The 16,845-nt window shown below is 43.8% G+C and overlaps 1 protein-coding gene across 4 annotated transcripts; it reads right to left on the reverse strand.

Annotated features, from left to right (window-relative positions):
• Positions 1 to 363: 363 nt before the first annotated feature.
• Positions 364 to 16,475, reverse strand: LOC132199223 (E3 ubiquitin-protein ligase TRIP12). Of its 4 annotated transcripts, none has more exons than XM_059623793.1 (20): positions 16,394 to 16,475; positions 11,840 to 12,218; positions 11,703 to 11,783; positions 11,267 to 11,417; positions 10,503 to 10,997; positions 8,640 to 9,138; positions 7,196 to 7,507; positions 6,653 to 7,003; positions 5,338 to 6,542; positions 5,125 to 5,285; positions 4,458 to 4,987; positions 4,000 to 4,284; positions 3,723 to 3,920; positions 3,092 to 3,636; positions 2,628 to 2,919; positions 2,281 to 2,547; positions 1,612 to 2,199; positions 1,196 to 1,523; positions 936 to 1,137; positions 364 to 875 (listed from the first exon to the last, which is right to left on the reverse strand). In XM_059623793.1, the coding sequence occupies exons 2-19, from the start codon at positions 12,162 to 12,164 to the stop codon at positions 941 to 943; spliced, it is 6,810 nt and encodes a 2,269-aa protein (XP_059479776.1). In that variant the 5' UTR covers positions 12,165 to 12,218; positions 16,394 to 16,475; the 3' UTR covers positions 364 to 875; positions 936 to 940. The 4 variants fall into 4 exon arrangements, with proteins under 4 accessions (XP_059479776.1, XP_059479778.1, XP_059479777.1 ...); XM_059623795.1 differs by lacking the exon at positions 16,394 to 16,475 and adding an exon at positions 13,267 to 13,428 and having other exon boundaries at positions 8,733 to 9,138; XM_059623794.1 differs by lacking the exon at positions 16,394 to 16,475 and adding an exon at positions 13,267 to 13,428 and having other exon boundaries at positions 5,125 to 5,282.
• Between the last annotated feature and the right edge of the window lie 370 nt (positions 16,476 to 16,845).

A 16,845-nucleotide genomic window follows, 5' to 3' on the forward strand; every position in this document is an offset into this window, starting at 1 on the left:
GGACTTAAATCTTCCTTTACTTAAATGGCACGGCACAAAGAAATGAAGCTCATTTTAATTTATTGGCTTATTGAAGTTAAATTTTATTTGAGAAACAAATCATCATTATTGGTACACGGATTATATCACAATTTAGAAAAGCAGATGATGATTCTTCACATATTTTTTTTTTACATACGAGGCGCTCAGCGTCAGCGGCCAAATTCAGGGACAAGGAGTTCTTATTTGCCGACAGTTGTGCAAGCAGCCCCTATTCTGCATTGGCTCGACCCCTGCAGGGCGCCTTGAGCCGCCTCTCAGAATCTCTTCTTACTGCTAGATCGACACTTATACTTTTCAAATTGCCGTTTGCACACACACATCGCTTTTGAATTGAATCTTTATTTTAGCGAAGCGTCACAATCAAAAACACACTCATTAATTACATGTCATTTTATTTATGATAAGACTGATGAGAAATTTTAAATCTACACCAACCCTTCTTTGATGGGTTGGCCGAACTCAGAATCAGAGGTTTCCTTTGCAAAACACAGAGACAGAAAGCATTTTGTGAAAATGAAATATTACTCCAGTTCTGTGGCTTTTTTTGTTTCACGGTTCATTTTTCAACAGCAACCACACTTAACTAATTGTATCACACTGTCCGTCAGGCTACTCTTGTCTTCAGAGGAAATAATTAAACCAGACGGAAACCAACGGAAAGACAGAAGGGGTGCTTGGCTTGGTGATGAGGGGAGATAATGGAGCTGGGCGAAGTCGGAAAAGGAAAAGTGGATGACCTTGTTTAATCCACGGTGAGAGGATCTAGACTAGGAGGTGATAGGAAGCTAGAGTTGACCTCGGAGTACAAATGGAAAGTCTTTTTAATCTTCCGTCTGGAATAGTCGAAAAGAAAAATTAAAACCAAAATCGTTTGTTTAGCAAAATTGTCGTACCCAGTCTAAGAAAGGTGGAAAGAGTGCTGTCCCTCTTGGGCAGCTACTTGGAGCTTGGCCCTCATCACTTCGATGGACGAATAATCAGGCAACTTCAGGTAGTTGACGCAGGTCATGACGGAAGGCAGGAAATCATCAGGGTCCATGTTGGGCTCCAGAGTTTTGCGCACGACAGTCAGTGGCGGATTCAGACTTTTGAAACCTGAAAATTGAAATTAGTTTGAGATACGAAGATTGAGATGGTGGTTAAAATGAAATACCTCCAACGGGAAGGCGGGGAGATCCAGTTACGAATTGCAGGAACTTGCGCTGCTCCTCCTGGTTGTAGCTCGAGAGAACCTCAAAGAGGAACCTGATGGCCCGAGAGTCGGGTGTGTAGCCGTGGTCTGGTCTGCAGCACTCCATCAGGGTCTTGATGTCCCAAGCAATGGCACCAGTGGGACCCATCGGGGAGCCGCAGAAAACAGCCTCCAACTCTTCAGGGTAGAATAAGCGCAGATGTTCCAGCGGGAAGACTGCCTCGAAGCCGTCGCGCAGCGCCTCCACCTGTTTGGCAATGCCCTCAACCAGGAACCAATGGCAAACCAGCTGAAATGACAAACACAAATAACGTTATTTATAACTATCCAAAATTATTTACAAACTTGAAATTCTTTCAATCAATAAAAATAATTACCTTGATGTAAAGGTCTAGGTTGTGGATGGTGACGGCAAGGTCTTTTCCACCCTTCTTGAGCTCAACGTTGGGGTAACCAGGGAGGGTGAAGTCGAGACCGAGGTCAGCGACGGGACAGCCGTCGAGCGCCAGTTTATCTTGGGCCTCTTTCTTCTGGACGACACCAAGGGCTTGGTCACGCTCAATGTTGATGTGCTGCCGAGCCAGCGGCTGCAGACGCGCCAGGGTGGCGTGCACCGAAGGGCTGACGTGCACCAAATCGGGCAGACTAAGCATGTTCTGCTCACCAAGCAGCACACGGTACAGCGTCTGGCTGAAAGGCATGTCCAACATGCGCGAATCCATCACCGCCTTGGCCATCAGCCGACCGAGGAAGCGGAACTTGGCCTTGACGCGCGCCAACTGCACCACCTTGGCGTTTTTGCCCAACGGCATTGGGAACAGACCAGTCACAGAGTGAACGTATTGAGTCTGGCCGTCCACTCCGCCAGGCACAGCCTCACCAAGCCACAGCTCCAGGTCAGCCCGCTGCAATTCGCGCGACACTAAAGCGTAGAACTCAAGGGTTGGGCCCAAACCAGTGCCAACCTGTAAAATAAAATTGTTTAGAAGTTTGAAAAAATACATAAAGTGAAGCAAATATTATTGATAAACTGGATTTTCACGTACCTCATTCTCATACTGAACTTCGAGGAGAGCCCTAGAAGTAGCCAAGTCTTGCACAACCTGCTCTGCCTGACGAAGAATGTCAGATCTAGAGACGGTCCTCTTACGTCTGTCCAGTCTTGGGGTGACCCTTTCATGAGCCTCTGCAGAGTTCAGTTCAGGAGAAGCTTCGAGGAGTCGTTGAAGAGCGCGATCACGATCAAAAGAGGTGGCATAGAAAAGCAGTTGGCGAACCTCAAATGGGAACAGGAACGGACAGGCAGAAGCAACCTGATTTTAAAATCAAAAGTTAGAATTTTTAGGTTTCTTGTAAATAAAAATTGCATTTATATATTTAAACGAAAATGTACCTGTTGAAGCCAGGCAGGCAGGTTTCCAGTCATGATGACCAATGGATCCTGAAGCTGGCGAGATGCTTTGGCTGAGATCTTGTTGCTGACGAATTCTTGCTGGGTAAGCAGTGGCTTGCAGAAAGGCAGCTGATAGAGGGAGCCCCAGTAGCGGCTGAGGGCGTGTAGCACACGCAGAAGACACAGCACATCCAGAGAGGCGTCGTTGATGGTCACATTTTCAGGAAGCCGAGGCAGTAGGAATTGGCTCAATGGGCACGCAGGCATTCTGACACTAGACTCTTTGCTGCGTCTGTTGAATCAAAAAAATGAAATAGGTAAATAATGAAGAAAATTAGTTTCAAAAATGATTTGATAAGAGAGGGAGATAAATTTTTAAATAGATAAAAGCCACAGGATGACATGATCATCGAACCAATTTTGTAGGCTTTAAATCACGTTTAATAAATGAAAAATGATCATACCTTGAGCTGCTTTTCGAAGAGCTCTTGCCCTTTCTGTGGTGTCCTGATGAAGAGGGGGCGCCTGATGAAGTGCTGGCAAGGGGTTGTGTGCCTGAGCGACTGGAGGAAGGCACAGCCGGTCCGTCCTCAGGGGCGGGGCGGTAGTAGATGGTGTGGGTCTGCACCCAGAGCCCTGTATTTCCAAGAGGCACCTCGGAGTCTGTGTCTGTCTCAGACTGGTCATTTCCAAAGGCGCCTGCGTTGACACTGAACTGTCTGACAGCCTGGTAGACGGTCATGTTGTATGGCAAAGGGTTGTCGCCAATCAGGAACTGAAGCTTATGGCGTGCGTTGTTCTGGCTGATGACAACTGCTGCTAGAGTGTCGTCGATGTCTTCCTCGGTCTCATCATCGGAGTCCACTGTATCCTTGTCCCGAAGACGGCCGTAGCCTCTCACAACCAGGTACCTCTCAATTGCTTGCACCAAGGCCAAAGGGTCTATTTTCACAGTGCCGCCCTTCCACTGCTTCAGGGTGTTGCATGAGGGGTGGCGTTGCAAATTGCACTAATACAAAAAATAGAAATATTAGCATTTGTCGTAGCATTACTTGCTAGAAGCTCCATCTAAGGAAAAAATTATTTCCAACCAACCTTGAGTTGGTGCGTGTTGAAGAACTTCAGAGCACTTGTTCCTCCAGTCCTGCCACCACTAGTTCCAGTTGGCAGGTCGTGCACCTTGACAGGGAACTGCTCAAGCTGGGCAATGCAGCCACCCAGTTTGGCGACCAGCGCGGAGAAGGCAGCAATAGAACCCGTGCTTGTGGCTATGTCAAGCAACTCGGCGTCTTTCTGCAATGACAAACAAAATTCAATTCAACTGTAAGATTTTACCATTATGATTGCGACAAGCAAAACGATTTTTACTCACAGGACAGTTGGCAAAGACGTTCAGGAACACTCGGAGTTTGAGATCTCTGGGTGGGTGTGGCTTTTGATCGAGCGAGTCCTCACTGGTCTCCAACTCGATGTTGTTGTTGTTGTTCTGTGAGCCTGATGACTGCAGGGGCGCAGCCGACGCCTCCTGGTTTGGATCAAACGTCAGATAGTGCAGCAGCGCGCCAATCAGCCCACTGTGATTGACCTCAAACGGCGAAATGTCTGATGTTAGCACGATATCCTTCAGATCCGCCAATGCCACGTCGCCCTGCCAAGGCTAGATAACAGGGATATTTTATTACTAACTATTTTCCAAAACCAATGATGCTTTGAAAAAAAAGCAAAGAAAAAGTTGATCGTCCTTTTTTTCCAAGCCTAATATTAACAATGATTGAGCTATGCTTCAATTTAAAAAAAAAATCCAGCAACTTCATAACAAGGTATTCTTACCTGTGACTGGAGACGATCAATAGCTTGAGTAAGTCTGGAGAGGACATTGAGGGCAGGGTGGGCACCATTTGATTCATCGTTGTCAAAGTAGAGTGTGACGAACTTCTGGGCCTGGTCTCGGACCCAGGCGCGCGCCTTTTCCTTGTTGCCGGCAGCAATTCCACCCACACTGCAAGATTTGTTCAGATGGGACAGTTCCTTGAGACGGTGCTCAGACGCATGGCCATTGTGAGTGACACCAAAGGCCGAGGCGGACACAGCGCTCGAAGCTGTGGCTGAAGAAGAGGAGGTGGCTGATGAACGGCCCCACTTGGCAGGGTTGAGACTAGCAAAGAAAGTAGCCTTCGCTCCAGAGAATCGGGAGCGATTTGGAGTTCCACCACTGCTGGCTCCCCCAGAAGCAGAAGCTGTAGCTCCCAGCAGAGCAAACGGATCTGGGCTGCTGTTGCTGCTACTGGAAGCCACACTGCTTGGGGTGCCTGTTCTGTTGCTACTGGAACTGCTAGGTGAGTTTCCAGCAAAAGGTTTCACTGAAAAATTAATTTAAATTTATTATACTATTAATACTAAATTATAAAATAACTTCTTGTAAATAATTTTTAAAAATCACTGCCGCCGTTGATGATAAAATAACATTGTGTAAAAAAAGAGATTACAGGTTTGATACCTTTGAAATATCCTGAGGGCAAGTTTGGTTGGAAGGATGCAGAAGGCATACTGGCACTTGAGGAAGCCACTTCATCAGGTCTAGTCTTCCTACTTGACGTAGTGCTGGCACAGCGCTTTCCACCATTCCTCTTCCTTTTGAGCGCATCTCCTATAACTCTACTACAAGAACACCCATCAGATTTTAATGTAAATTAAATATTTTAAAACTCACATGTGACTGGAGGACTGGGCATCAGATTCAAGAGGCTCCTGCAGGTTTCTAGCAGCAGCGCTCTGCAGCTCAGCAGGAGGAGGATTGATCCTAAGTTTGTCGCCAGCAGGGCTGTTGGTAGTCGACGAAGAAGGGGCTCCTGGAGTTTGTGGCAGTGGAGTGTCTGACAGGTGTTTTATCTGGTGCATAACACCCTCTCGACGGAAATGGATTCCAAACTCAGCTGGCAGTTTTTCCATCAGTGTGTAGGCCATCTGCAGAGCGCCAACCACTATTCTGAGGTCTTGTGAGGCCAGCATGCCGGCCAGATGGCTGGAGACAACTTGGTTGCGTAACACCTCCTTCAGCAAATCAGCGGATGCAAAGTGCACCATCCTGAGAAGGGCCTTCAGGCACTTGCAGCGCACCGCCGGTCCAGCCGACGAGGAGTATACCTCGTACAGCACGGAAAACAGCGATCTGACAAAGCCAGCTGCTAACTCTTTATCTTCCTCCGACTCTGCGTCCATCTTTTCTTCAGCAGACCCTGATGATCCGGACAAGGTGAGGCCACCAATTGGCAGAACCCTGCGGAGGACAGGTCTTGTGGTGCCAGTATCTTCATTGATCTGCTGCATGGAGTGAAAGTCAATAGTGTAGGTGCGTCCAAGGGTGGGGAGACTAATCTCGTCCTCGCCAGCCTGATGAGATGCCTCAATGATTCTAGAATCCATAGAGCTGTACGAGTGCCACAGCTCTCGGTCATCGCGCCACTGCCAGGTTACAGCGTCCTGAGCCACGGGCACCGGACGCTCAATCAGGGCGTCCACAGCAAACAAACCATCTGTTGGAAGGCGTGGCATTAGCTCGCCAATCAGACAAGTTATCTCGTAGAGCTCTTGAGGGCTGCGGGAGACCAAGTCAACGTCTTCATTGTTTGACACAGTGGTCGCATTGCCAGTCAACAGGAAGAGTAATGTATCAGCCACGTTGTGGCGCAGTAGCTCACGGGCCAGTGATGGACAGTTAGCACACATCACTGACAGCATTCGTAGCACCGTGATGAAGGTGCCTGTTGAGATTATCTGGGGTGACACCACCAATATGCGCTGCAGATTGGCCAACAGTTCTGGACTCGCAATAGTCTGCAGTCGGTTAGCATCCAGCTGGAAACTGTCCACTAGGCGGCTGAATGCTAGGCACACACTTTCAATGCTTCTTTTGTCCTGAAATTGGATTGATTCATTTTAATTTGAGGATCAATTTTAAATTTTGATAAACAGCATAATATGCAAAGATGTTTCTGATAAATAAAAGTAAACAAACTTATTTATACCTGTTGAGTCAGACGAGAGGCAAGTACAGGGAGGCTGTCCGAGACAAGGTGGAACTCGTCTGGGTGAAGGTTCATGCAGCAGTTGGCTGTGGTGGCAAGGGCAGCACGCTGGGCATTGATGCTGAAGAAGTCGAGGTAGGTGAGGCAAGAAGAGACTCCCCGAGCCTGCAAGATAGCCTTGCCGTGGCGCCGGGACAGCATCTCGAGGGCAGTCAGGCTCTGCTCAGCAACGTCCATGCACTGAATCACCTGCAGCTTTTCAAGGAAGCAAGGCACAGCATCCACCACCACCACCGAAGATCGGGGCAACGCCTCCATCATGTAGGTCAGAGCACGGCAAGCATGGTTCATCTGAAATTTAATAAATTCATTAATTTCATTGTGCTATGATGAAGCGGATAAAGACATGAATAAATGCTATTTTGACAGGTATTTACAGGATAATTAATGAAAGATATTCTTCATATGTCCTCCTAGGATAAATATGTAGAAATGCTATCCCGGGAGATTTCTACAAAAAAACAAATAAATAAATAAACTTGCCATGTCGAAATTGTGTTCCATGGAGAGCAGATTGATGAGTGCAGGCACAACCTGTTTGATAGGGAAGCCAGCAAGAGTGTCCTCGTTGCCCATGACCAGCATTTGACACATCTCAATGACGGCTGAGAGCTGGACGGTTTCGTCAAGGCTAGCAAGTCCAGTGAGCAGCTGTTGCACCTTGGAGGAGGAGCCACTTGAGGCCCCACTGCCGCCCATGCTTCTGTGCAGCAGGTGCTGCATCCTGGGGCCGAGTGCACCGAACAGGTGCGGTGGCAGACCTCGGGACTCGAGCAACGCCTGCAGACGTCCAACCTACAAAAACACAGAGACAGAAATGAGCAAGGGCGCAGTTGAGAATTGGGACGTTGCTCTACAACGGGTGATTCAACTTTAGTCATTTCATAAATAAAGCAAAGGTCAAAGGCTGATGACAGCTAATGACACCTAGGCAGCCACCATTGAAACATAATAATTTTCTACCAGAGAATGCAGTGATGAAATTTGAAAAAATATTGAATTGGAGAAGAGGCCAACTTTCTGCAACAATTATGATTGATTCAAAACAAGGTTCCTGCATCACAACAATCTAACATATTTGTGATTGTTATTTGAGCTCTGATTAATTGTACCCGACAATTTCTCCAATTGTTGTGATGCGCGAACATTGATTTAAATATTGTACGATGTACTAATGAAAAAAGTAAGGTTCAATAAGGGTGATTAAAAAGCCTAACCTGGCCCAATCTAATCTAATTTAAATTGCATGGTGGGTCAAAGCTTATATTTTTGCTGCAGATTGCCAAAATGGCATCTTGGTACAGGTTTGACTCGGTTCCTAACAACTCGTTATTTAATTAATCCTAAAGGAAGTGGGAGAACAAAGATATGCATGCTTAACAGGCAGAGCAGGAAATTGCAGGCAGGACCTTTTTCGGAAGGCTTGTTAAATTTCAGCAAAGCCAACCCATAAATAGACACCAAGATAAATAATATAGTAGATAAATAAAATTAGTCGCGGCAGTTGAGATTACATTAAGATACTAAAAGAAAAAAATTAATGTTAAAAATTTTTACTCTCTAAATAATAAAAAAAATTATGGATCTTTAAAACAACCTTGCACCAACACAATTTTAACATAGAATTTTTACAGAAGCAATTAATCTATGTTCTGCAAAGTGAAAGAATTACGAGTTCAAAAGAAATAATTCATTGACAATTTTTTTCTTATTTACAAAGAATATGTTGAGTCTTTCATAATAAAATGAAAATATAGATTTGATTATAGCTATAAAATTCAACTTCAGAGCTCTTAATTTGGAGCATAAAAATATCCCCAAAGGAAAAGTTGGTGCAATATAAAAACTAACACCACAAGCAAAGTGCAAAATTATTTAAATAGTAAAAAAAAGAAGGCAATAAAAATTTGATCCGAAGGTTCCGTACTGAGCTCGCGGTTCGCGCCAGCAATTGGCTGCTGCTGCCGCTTGAGTTTGACTGCAGGAGCATGGCTGAGGGGCTTGTGCAGCTGAGGCCCACCTCGCTGTCGTCGCTCTCGCTGTCTGCAGCCGCGGCCGCAGTGGCCGCGGCAGAAGCAGCGCTACTAGCCGAGGCAGCACCTCCTTGTTGGGCTGACCCTGCAGTGGCCGCCGTGGCCAGCAGAGAGGGCCCGCCACTTGAAGAGGCCAACAGAAGTGGAGGCAGAGGTGGCGGCGGCGTCACTCTAGTCGCCGCGGCAGACGACGAAGAGGCGGCCGCTTCAGCCAAGCCTTCCCACCCATCGCCTCCAGAGGATGCGTTCATGATGGCTGCAGCAGGTTCGTTGGCTGCTGGATGTGTGGAGCTGCTCGCCGAGAAAGACGAAGGGCCTGGAGCAACCGACGATGTCGACTGCGAGGACGAGGCCAGAGGCAGTTTTGTGCCCCCGCGCGACGAACGTCGGCCACTGAAACAAAGAAAGGAACAATGAGAAAAATAGAGAAAGAAAACTTTCAAATGTAATGTATACAAAATAATTCTTCAGCACCAATTATAATGTCATACTTTTCTCCTTCCAATACAACATTTACACGATAAATTCACAAAAAATATTGAATAAAAACTTGGAAATCATTGAATCGGGCTTTTTTTCCTCATTACACAAAATTGTTTTTTTTATTCAAAAACAAATTGGAGCCAATTTGTTTGAGAATAAAAAAAAAACAATTTCTGCAACGAGGAAAAAGCCCGATTCATTCATTTCCATGATCATCTCCTCAAGTATCAATTTCTTCTTACGAATAAAACTTTTGACTAATTTTATTAATTAAATTTTATCTTAATTATTTACTTGCTTGTCGCTTTTTATTTCCACATTTGCCAAACCAGAGGAACTTGATAGCAACATTTTACTTTTTCTTTAAATTTTATTATTTAATTGGTTCTTAGATTTAAAATTAAGAATCACTGCCTTAATTAATTTAAAAAGTTCCTTCTCAAAAATGATCCATTTTTTTTTTTTTTTTTTTATTTAATAAAATTAGCATCAGACCTATTGATGCTATCAATGTTGAAAATATGAAGTCTATAATTTGATGCCAAACATTCAAAATGCGAGTCTTAAAAATTCGACAAATCTCTTTCTCTTGCAACTTGGCCCTCATCCTGCTCTGACTTGTTTACACTTGTCTGCGCGTAGCAGGCAAGCAGCGGGAGGGAACATGTAAATTGATAAAAATGTCGCATCTAGATTCCTTGGTACAATTTTGGCCGATGTAGGATTTATAGGATTCCTCATATTCCTTCCTCTTATCTCTCGGGAATTACAAGGACTATCACTGTGCCGAGAAGTGAAGACAGAGTGAAAACGTGTACAAAATTGTATTAATCGGTGCGCTGGGCTCATTTATTTGCTGTGCCATGTTGCCAGGTTGAAAAAACCTAGCAAATGTGCAAGAAAGTCTACAAGCCAAAATGAAAAATTTTGATTGTTGATTTAAACAATTTTCAACCACCGGGGTTTTCAGATGATTGATTTTTTTTTTTATAAATGCAATAATAACATAGCAAGTGGACGGCCGTTTTTTAGAGAAAATTTAAAAAAAATATTCAACTATAAATGCATTAAGCAGCATTTAGCAAGTTGACATATCATTTTTTTTTTATCTGTGTCACTAAAAATGAAGTTGATTTAACTTTTACCGCTGGAACGAAAATTGTTTAATCTTTTGATCTTAATTGAATCATTTGTTCAACTGGCAAGTTGATTCTTTTGATGATTGAACCATTTTAAAAATAAGAATGCCAAGTTGCATCACAAGATTAACTAACCTGCTGCTAGCACAGGACCCCGTGGTGGTTTTGCTTCTCGAGCTGCGCCTCAGGTTGTCCTTGGAGCCCGCCGCCTGATGTTGGGGGGCTGTGGCACTGACGCCTGCGCCTCTGGTTGAGTTTTTGCCCAACTGCTGCGAGTCGGTGAGATGGTAGGGCGACGCAATCGAGGCCCTAGATCGGCCCCGGCTGCTGTTCCTTGGCTTTGGCGAGCCTGCCGAGTACGAGCGGCGGCGCACAGGTGGTGGGTAGTATTCAGGTGGAGGCAATGGGACTTCTAGTGGAACTGGCTCTTGGCTGCCAGGGAGCAGACGAACCTGGTTCCTCAGTGGATACTTCTTAGGTGAGGTCGCTGAACTTGCAGTCGACGTTGAAGGCTGAGCGCTGCTGGTGGCAGCTTTCTTGTTAGCTGGCTGAGAGGTAAGTGAGGAGGTTGAGCTGGACGACTGTGTAGACAGGCCTCGCTTGCGGTTCGAGTCACTCTGCAATTTGCGTCTGCAAAAGAAAAAAAAACGAAAAATGTTAAATTACTCATCCACTAGTATGCATCTCTACTTCTAGATTTCAAATATTTCTATTATCAACAGGAGTGTTTTTTTTCCAATAAACGGAAATATGAAATTATTTACAAAAGAATATTCTGGAGAAAAAATTAATAGGCTTGTTTCCGCCCAAAACTAGTATAGTTCCGCGGGTAAAATTTTACTAACTTTGTAATAAAATAATTAAAAAAAACAAACTTAAGACTTTAAAAAGAGACGTACTGTAAGACTGTAGAATTGGTGGCAGCACTGCTGGCAATCGTAACTGCGCGCCTGCCTCGTTCGCTGCTTGTGCTCTGAACTTCTGAGGTGCTTGTGGATGTGGCTTGACTGGAACGCTTGACTTTTGGGATTGCGCCGGTGCTTGGCTTTCCTGCAACAATAACATAACACCAAAATTAAGCCCTAGGTCGTGACAAGCATAAGAAGTGGTGTTTGCTAGAGAATTCAGGTAACTATACAAATTTTGTACAGCTGCTTTCAAATGAAGGTTTTGTTAAAATATTACATTTCATCATTAAATTTAAAAAAAATCAATATTTTTTAACTTTAAATTATACAAATATAAACAAGAATTTTTATAAATGAAATGTTGGTGGTTGACGCCATTAATTTCAATATGCAAATTAAGCGTTAACGTATAAAATCGAAGTATTACCTCCTGACAATTTTGAGGACTGTGGATTGGAAGTCTTCTTAGACCTGCTGCTCTTGGGGTTTGTAGCGTTCCTGTTATCGCCTAGAATAATTCACAAGAGGTCAGACGTCATCACGGGCATAAAATTTAGCAATTACCTGAGTGGACAGTAGTTTGGTCTGCAGACAGGGCGGGCACAGTCCTGCTGGAGCTGCGCTTGGAGGCGGACGAGGGGGCAGCCGAGGGGCGGCCCCTCTTACCGCCAGCGGGGTCTTCTGCTTTCCTGACGGCTGTTGCGGCCGCCTGCTTTTCGGCTAGGCCGCGCTTGCGGCTGTGCTCCGTCACGGGAGCGCCGTGCTGCTGAGGGTGATGAGTTGAAGAGGACGAGGAGGAGGCTGCTGCCGCCCCACTGCCGCCGCCAGACCAAGATGAAATAGCTGCTGACCCCCCGCTGCTCCACGATCTGCTAGGTTGCTCGGCCATAGAAGCTCGGCTCGCAACACCCTGCACACAACATTCCACGATTCACACCTGCGTCTGCAAAAAATAATAATAGCAAAATTTTTATTAGGACTGTGTAATTTTAATGACATAATTATAAAATTTGTAATAAACGAACAATTATTTCAGAATACATTGAGAAAAAAATCGACGAGGTTCATGAACGCTGAATAAGTAATTATTATTTTGAGTCATGCGCATTTTTCGAGAAGGTGCGCAAAAAATATATTGATCTCGGCCAGTTTTACTTTGATTTGTAAAATATGCGACTTTGATAACTGAAATTTATTTTAATAACGTCCTATTGAAAATAATTCTGTAGACGATTGATAATTTTAAAGGGTGAGATTATTTATGGATCGGTTTATCAGTGCAGACAGGGTTGGTCGGTGCCATCTGAAGACACAAACACAAACGCCCTCTGGCAGCCGTGCCAGTGCCCCCAACTGAGCATGGCCTTGCTCCTCCTCGCGAGCTTGGCCATTTAAAAATGGACTCTCGGGCCGATAATCGTCTTTCGCCCCCAGACCCACAGGCGTTTAGTCAGGTTTGCCTAGAAAGGCCCGGGGCCACCGATCGTTGCCCCGATCGAGGCAACACACGGCTCAAGGCCGAAAAAAATAAGCCAAGTAACAAAATGGAGTCGACGAGCACGGCCAAGTTAATTTCACCCTGCCTCACTAATTGCAATATGCCCGAAACTCCTCCGCGGATTGAGGAACAAGCAAAGCCCCTTTCTTGATTTACAGGGCCAGTTTCGAAATTTAATTGAAATCGAAGCGGAGGAAAGGGGGCGCCCGAGGAGGGACCCCACTTCCTTCTCTGCAGCCATTTTAGCTGCGAGATTATCGAACCCGAGACGGATCGAATGTAAACACCTCAAGTCGAGGGCCTTCGAGGCCCCGATCGCAGCCCAGACAAGATTGGGACCCACCAAGCGGTCTCAAGTAGCCCCGAAGAATCAATTAATGGCCCCGAGCGAGGAATTTTGGGGGGCGACGGGCGGATAACCTTGAAGCCCCCTGTTGGCGATTGGGGGCGGGGGACTTGCCAATGGGACTCAAGGGCCCCTCGCGGGACTCACCAGACGGAGAGCAACGCCAGTCTTCCTCAGAAGAAGCCGAGGGCCGAGAAAATGGTTTCCATTCGCGTGGACACGCAAACGCTAGCGAAGCGACTTGGCTCGTCAGCTGGCCTTTGCAGAGCGATGTGAACTGCGAGCAAGCGAGCCGAGCCACCAACCAAGCGCTGGCTGCTCGTCTCTCTCTTGCAAGCGACCGGGACCTTCTCACGCGCGGGCCGTAAGCAATGGCTCTGACAATAAAAAGAAGTCTGGAGCCACCAAAAATATGAAATTGCCACAAGAATAATTTTTGTTGGAAAAAATAAATGAAGATTTATACAACAAATTTCGATTGAAACAAATAATTTCGTAATTAAGTGGCAATAAGAGGAATATTAGGCGATATTTTTCCAAAATTTACCGAATTTTCAGATAGAAGGACACATTCAACGCGACGGATGGGGTCTTTCTTGCTTTGAAGCTGTTTTTACACAAAATTACTATTTTCAAGCAAATTATTTTCAAAATTGGGATGTTAAAAACTGGACAAATGAACTAAAATAGGTAAAATATTTTGATTGTCTTGATATTGTTGCAATGATTGTCACAAATAACAATAATAAAAAAATGCAAAGCGTTAGTTTATTCTATATCCATTGACTATATCATGGCCTAATCGTGGAAATGAAAAGATCGGGCTTTATCCTCATTGCCAAAACTGTTTTTTAATAAAAAATAAAAAAACAAATGGTCACGGTCTGCAACCCTAATTCATGAGCAAGAAAAATACAAAAAAATCAGCAAAATATAAGTTTTAATTAAATTAATTTAACTTTTTAAATAAAAATGAGTCTTCTTTTTCAATTTTGATGATTTCTTTGGTATTTTTGTTGTTCACAAAATGGAATCTCAGACCGTGACCTAAACTGGTTCTTTGTTTTTGATGGTTTTTGAATAAAAAGCAATTTCAGCAACGAGGAGAAAGCCCTATTTGTTCATATCCATGATAATCTCCTCGGTCTTCTATAAAAAATTCAGCCTAATCGTATCCAAATTATTTGCTATGCGATTTTCTTTAAGCCCGTAATCGTTGAAATTCACAATTCATGTAAAGCGATAATAAATATCAACAGTTCTCTTGCTAGAGAAAATCCACATAAAAACCTATCTGAACAATTAAAATTGCCACAGGAAATTATTTGATATCAGCTGCCGACTTAAAAAGGATTTTTGTAATAAACAGAAACGCCCTTTTTAATCATTAAAAATTAACTCCCAACTGACGTGAATATAACATTTGACATCGATAAAATGTAATTGGAAATTCTAGAAAAATCCAAATTTAGATCATTTTTAACAATTATTTTATTTAAGTCGCTATTAAACTTTTTATTATTTTTTAAATCCATAAATTAGATCAGTTTGAAAAAAACCAACGTGTTTTACTGTATCAATTAAACCATTTTTGCTCAAAGCTAAATAAAAATTGGCACATTTTAATTAAATCAACCGATCATATTCATCTGGCTTCAATTTGTTATTCTCCCATTATAATTACAAACATTGTCGCTTAAAAAAAAGATTTTTTTTTAACAAATTTGTAAATTATTGTTTCTCCAAAATAAATAGAAAGAATTTAAAATTCCAATGGCAAGGAGCCAGCCGGCCCTTGGCACGGACGTCTCCAAAACACCACACTCACGGCCAGCAGGATCCCCTCTATTGATCTACAGCCAATGACATTACACACGCACCACACACACTACGCAGCACTCGCTGCACCTTTTTACTCTCATTTTCAGTCAGACTCTGTCAGAATTCGTTCCTGCAAACCCGACCGAGAATCCCTCTCGCTCCCTTGTTACTATGGGCCGAAAGAATCACAAAAACCGACTCACCCTTTTCGTTCAAATTGTTCAGCCATTCTTTTTGCACCTGCTTGATAATTGCGCCGAGCAATCACGTTGTGTGCATTTCATAAGTGCGCAAATATCAGCTGTGCGTGTCACTTTTAATTGCACTGGAGAAAGTGACGTCACGAAATCCTCTTTGCATATAAATATTTTATTTTCAAACCTACGCAGAATTAATTTATTGATATTGAAAACTGCTTCAAAATATATAAAACAATCCTTCACATTTAATTAATTTTATAATTAAATCAAATTGATTAATTTTAATATGTCTCTAAAACGTCGCAAAAAGATAAGCAACGTTGGCAAAACTATAAAAAATAATAAAACCACACTTATTAAATATAGAAGCTCATTATGGTGCAGCTGGAACAAAACGGGTGCTTCCGAAGGCCAGGACATTGAACTCGTATTTCTATTCCCTGCAGTAAAATTATCAACTCGGATTCATTTTCTCTGCAATATTATATAAAACTGAAAAAAATTAATTTTTCAAATTTCAACTCAATAATTTGCATTGTGGGTGAACATTTTCTATTTCAACAGAAAATTTCCAACGCTTTATATATTTTTAAAATAATATTCCATTATTGTTAAAATTTGATAATATAATTTGTTATCAACTTCCTGCAGCGTGGTCACGACGACATTATTCCGGTTGTGCAAAGAGTGATTCGTGGTAATAATTGCTTTGTTTATGAGAAATGCAGTCGTGCCTCGCATAAACCAACATGATTGCAGCGCGATACGCAATGTCAGCAGTCGGAGGAAAATTCGTGAACGCTTCCAAACCTATTTGAACCGACCAGAACGCGAATTTCTCGCAACGGTTCGTCAGAGTTGGAAAAATTCCTTCGTTTCCTTCGAATTTTCGAGCTTTGAAAAAATTCCAGGCCCGTGAGTCACTCGCGTGGCCCCCCTTGGAATTCGGCCGTTGGGCTCGGTCGGGCCTCGAAGGCCGGGCCTTCCACCCTTGCAAAGGTGGAAGGGTGCGAGTGTGCCGTCGCAAGGTCGCGCTCCAGACATGATTCGCGCGAACGACTCGCTCGAATCGATTGCCATCAATCAGCGTGCGAAAAGGTGCAGCCATGGCGAGGCCCCTGTCAACTGCTTCGCCGACCGATTTTCGGCCGCCCAGCCGCTCGAACGGCTCTAAAAAAGTTTTCTTTCCAAGCCCGAGACCTTCGGCCAGGGTCTACCGGGCAAATTCGACCTGACTAAGTCGGCAAACTCACCTGAATTCGGCACTTTTGGGAATTCTCGAGTCGCACTTGACGACAACCAACCATTACGTTCAGCTGCAAGAATGGCAAGTGTAGCGAAACGTTCTGTGATTGGCTGAGGCAATCTCGGATTCGTAGGCGATGATTGGCCACTTGAAATACTATTTAAAAAAACGCGGGAAAAGCGCATGTAAATGCAGGAATCAGAAACGTGTTTATTCGTCTTTGTGATTATTTGAAGGAATAAATACTTATTTGTCTTGCAAATTTTCTGCAGCTGATTTAATCTTTCTTGGAATAAATTTATTCCAATTTTAAAAACAATGGAAAAATTGCTCACTGCGGCGGATTGGGGTCTTTTTGGTCTTTTTAGCAAAATTCTTGCAATTGGTGGTGTCGTTTTGTCCAACAATTTCGTTTTCTTTTCAAATAAATTGTTTCAAAAATTGATTGTGATGTAAAAG

This window comes from Neocloeon triangulifer, unplaced genomic scaffold, assembly GCF_031216515.1.
Source record: "Neocloeon triangulifer isolate White Clay Creek 2 clone unplaced genomic scaffold, ASM3121651v1 ptg000013l, whole genome shotgun sequence".
Lineage (NCBI taxonomy): Eukaryota > Metazoa > Arthropoda > Insecta > Ephemeroptera > Baetidae > Neocloeon > Neocloeon triangulifer.